We start from the raw sequence: 4137 nt of genomic DNA on the forward strand, positions 1-4137 counted from the left end.
GTTTTTCAGCCTGTTTTGAATTAAAAAGTAAAAATGACAACCAAGTTTGAATGTGACGGATAAGGCGCTGTTATTTAGCATATTTCTAAAGCCACACTAGCTGATCACCTTCTGATGAATATTCTAAGGATTAATATTTTAATATTCTAAGGAGGCCTGTGGCCAGCTCTCCCATACGACGCTGCTTCAAGACAAGGCACCAAGAGAAAGATTCCTGGGTCTTACTGGGTTCTGGATCAGGGAGCTGGATCAGACCTGCCTCCTCAGGAACTCTCTATCATCCTCCTCCTCCTCCGAATTTGGCACTTTGAGGGGAATGCAGAATAGATGAGGGACCTGGGAGCTTTCTGGGACAGGGAGGGGCCCTATCCCCACCCCTTCATTGTGACGTCTTCTAAAGGGGGCAGAGGGCAGGGTGATGTCACAGACCACTGGTCAGCCCCTCTCCCTCTCTGCCTGTGCCTGCCACAGGCCCGGCCTCACCTTTTCCCCCCACACCTCTGCACCCCAGAGGAAAGGGGTCAGCTTTGCCAAGCAGGCCACCCGGCCACCTGCAGCCATGGATGCAAATCACTCCACCCCCTTGGAGCCCCAGTCCTCCCCAGAGACCCCCCAGGTCTGGCCTGACACCCTGCTCAACCCCGGGAAACAAGACCCTGCAGCAGGACACCAGCCCCCAGCACGGTGGGCGACAGGTTGCCACCAAAGACCGGAGCGGTGGTCATCGACACGGGCACAGGCACCTGTAAGGTGGGCTTGGTGGGGCAGGCGCGGCCCACCTACACCGTGGCCACCATCGTGGGCTGCCAGCCCCAGAAGCCGGCCCCCACCGGGCAGCAGGCGCTGGAGACGTTCATGGGCGAGGCCGCGCGCGCGCGCCCCGAGGTGACGCTGGTGCAGCCGGTGCGGAGAGGCTTCGTGGTGGACTGGAGCGCGGCCCAGCTCATCTGGCGCCACCTGCTGGAGCACGACCTCCGCGTGGCCACCCAGGACCACCCGCTGCTCTTCTCAGACCCGCCCTTCAGCCCCGCCACCAACCGCGAGAAGCTGGTGGAGGTGGCCTTCGAGTCGCTGCGCTCCCCCGCCACGTACGTGGCTTCCCAGTCCGTGCTGTCCGTCTACGCGCATGGGCGGGTCAGCGGGCTGGTGGTGGACACGGGCCACGGGGTCACCTCCACGGTGCGGGTCTTCCAGGGCTACAAGCTGCCCCACGCCACGGAGCGCCTGGACCTGGCGGGCACCCACCTGACGGCCTTCCTGGCGGAGATGCTGCTCGGCTCCGGCGTGCAGCTGGGCCAGCAGGACCTGGACACGGTGGAGGACATTAAGCATCGCTACTGCTACGTGGCGGCCCACTTGCTCCAGGAGCAGGCCCGGCCCGAGCAGGAAGACCGGCAGAGCCTGGAGCTGCCGGTCGGACGGTCACGCTGGGCAAGGAGCTGTTCCAGTGCCCGGAGCTGCTCTTCAGCCCGCCCGCGATCCCAGGGCTGTCGCCCGTGAGCCTCCCCACCATGGCCACACGGGGTTTTCTCAAGGTGCCCCTGGAGGTGCGGGCGGACGTGGCCCAGAACGTGCTGCTCTGCGGGGGCTGCTCGCTCTTCGCGGGGTTCCAGGGCCGCTTCCGCGCGGAGCTGCCGCGCGGTCTGCCCTGCGAGGCCCGCGCGGTGGTGACGGCCCGGCCCAGCAGGAGCCTCTCGGTGTGGATCGGGGGCTCCGTCCTGGCCTCGCTGCGCGCCTTCCAGTCCTGCTGGGTCCTGCGGGAGGAGTACGAGGAGCAGGGCCCCCACATCGTGTACCGAAAGTGCTACTGACGCGGGGCAGGGGTGGGGAGTGTTGTGGGCAGTAAAGCTTCCGCTACCCAGCGGGCTCTGTCCTCCCTTCCCTCAGGGCCCGGCCGCGTCCACTCCTGGACCCACCCAGACTCGCCTTGCTCTGACCCCACACGCCCACCCCACCGAGATCTGCCTCCAAAGACATCCTTGGTTCTGCCCTCTCCTAACTCACCTCCCATGGTCCATCCCGTGAGAGACCCCAGTTCTGATTCCCTAAACCCACCTCCCCCAGGATCAAGCCCCAACACACCACCATATCCTCACCCTGTCAAACCTGTCTCCATGGTCTGTGTCCCCCAGGGCACTCTCAGGTTGGGGCCCCACCCAAGCCCACCCCCAAGACATCCCCAGATTCTAACCCCTAATCTCCCTTCCATCACCTATTTCTTTTGATATATAGTGCCCCAAGATTCCTCTGGGCTCTAAGCTCCCCAATTCACCCCCTTGCAATGTCCATCAAGGACCTTCAACCCACCCCCATACCCCGTTCCTCCCCAAGGAACTGCGCCGGGAACTCCAACTCCCCTGCCAGAATCTTTCCATGAGTGTTCCAACCTCTAGGTGCACCCTCATAGTCTGACCCCATTTCTAATCCCCCCAAACATAGCCCCAAGATCCACTTCCCAAGACATCCCGGTTTCTAAGCACCTCAAATCCACCCCCTCATTGGTTTTCTCTTGTCTGTTTACCCAAAGTTCTCCTATACTCTGATAATCTGAGCACCCCCAAAATTCTCCCCACAAGTGCTGAAACCCCCCCCATCCACCACAAATATCCAAGTTCTGACCCTCACGGTCTCCCCTATAATGGCCCACTAAAGGATCCCTCAGCGTCCAAAGCCCATGCCCCAAGTTGCCCCTGCCCCAAACTCTGCCCTCCCCTCACAGTTTGCTCCCCTAGACTTCTTCCTTCCATCCAGGTGCTCCCACAACCCATCCCCCATTCGTACACCCAAAGAACACCATGTTCTGAAACCCCAAACCCCCAGGATGGCCCCCACTGCTCTCAACACAGCCCCTTGTTCTGCATCCCACCGAAAACACTCCTGCATGGTCTCTCTCTCAGTGCACCTCCTGACCCCAGTTCTCAGCCCTGGAATCCTCCCAGGAAGGCTTTGGCCCCCAGGACCATCCCATGATGACCCCACTAATGCCCTAGGTCCCTCCCCTGTGTTCTGACCTCCCAACTCCCTCCCCAAATACACTCTCCCAGGGTCACCTCATGATAAACCCCCAGGACACCCCACCCTGGGGTTTTCAGACTCCCAGGAACTCACCTCCAGGTCCCATCTCATTGGTTGAGACAACAATGGGCAGTGATGTTCCCAAGGGCTACCCACGCCACCATGACCCAGCTGGCCACCCCTATCTCCCTCCATTCCGCTCATAATTCATTCCAAGTTCATTCCATCTCCCCAGACCTCTCTCAGCTTCTTCCTGGGACACACACACCCCAGGAGCTTTCTCTGGGACCTGCCCTGAGGATGCCCTATGAGGCCTCTCCCACCCCACCCTGTCCCTGCGGGGGCCTGGAGAGGGAGTCCAGCCTCTCAGGGTGGGGAAGTTGGGCATCCTCCCAACTGTCTCCTCCCTCTGTCCTCATCCTCAACCACCCTGGGCCCCTGCTGAAGGCAGGATCCTCTGCCTCACGCCATCATCCAGCCCCACAGACGTCAGGACCCCCGGCCAGCAGCCTGGACACGTCTCCCAGGACATGTCCTCCCAGTTTACCAACAAAACAAGCACGAGCTGCCAGAGCTTATCCATGTAGATGCTGGGTCCTCTCTTCTCTCAGTCCAAGAAACCATTCATTCTTCATTCCTTCAACCAGTCCCTGTTCACTGAGCATCTCCCACAGGCTCTCTCTGTCTCTGTCTCTCCCTGAGTCTCTGTCTCTGACTCACCTGCCAGCATCGTTCTTTTGCAGGAATTTTCCAGAGTGGAAACTCGTTAATCTGTGGAGCGCTGAGCCCACCTCACCCATCTGCCACATCTGCCATCAGACAATGGGGGTGGGTGAATGCTCTGGCTATCCCCAACCACCCTGTCCCATGGTGTCCTGGGGAGTGGGCAGTGGCTCCAGCCCCATCCTGGGCCAGACGGCGGTCCTCAGCTGGGGGGACTGCCCCGCAGACAGGCCAAGATCCCCAGTTCACAAACATGCAGGTGGGACACACACCCCCTTGCTTCACCCAGGCAGCCTCAACCTGTGGAATCAACAAGAACCCCCAAGGTTAATCTCCAAAATATATAAAGAACTCATACAGCTCAACAACAAAAAAACTAACAACCCAATTAAAAAGTGG

At 60.2% G+C, this 4137-nt stretch overlaps 1 protein-coding gene across 1 annotated transcript; it reads left to right on the top strand.

Annotated features, from left to right (window-relative positions):
- Window positions 1-559: 559 nt before the first annotated feature.
- On the top strand, window positions 560-1833 carry ACTL9 (actin like 9). Its single transcript, XM_058538038.1, is given in 3 exon segments — window positions 560-680; window positions 683-1411; window positions 1414-1833. Coding segments are annotated over 3 exon segments (1248 nt in total). The 3' UTR covers window positions 1812-1833.
- Window positions 1834-4137: the final 2304 nt, after the last annotated feature.

This window comes from Diceros bicornis, unplaced genomic scaffold (assembly GCF_020826845.1).
Source record: "Diceros bicornis minor isolate mBicDic1 unplaced genomic scaffold, mDicBic1.mat.cur scaffold_73_ctg1, whole genome shotgun sequence".
Taxonomy (NCBI): Eukaryota; Metazoa; Chordata; class Mammalia; order Perissodactyla; family Rhinocerotidae; genus Diceros; species Diceros bicornis.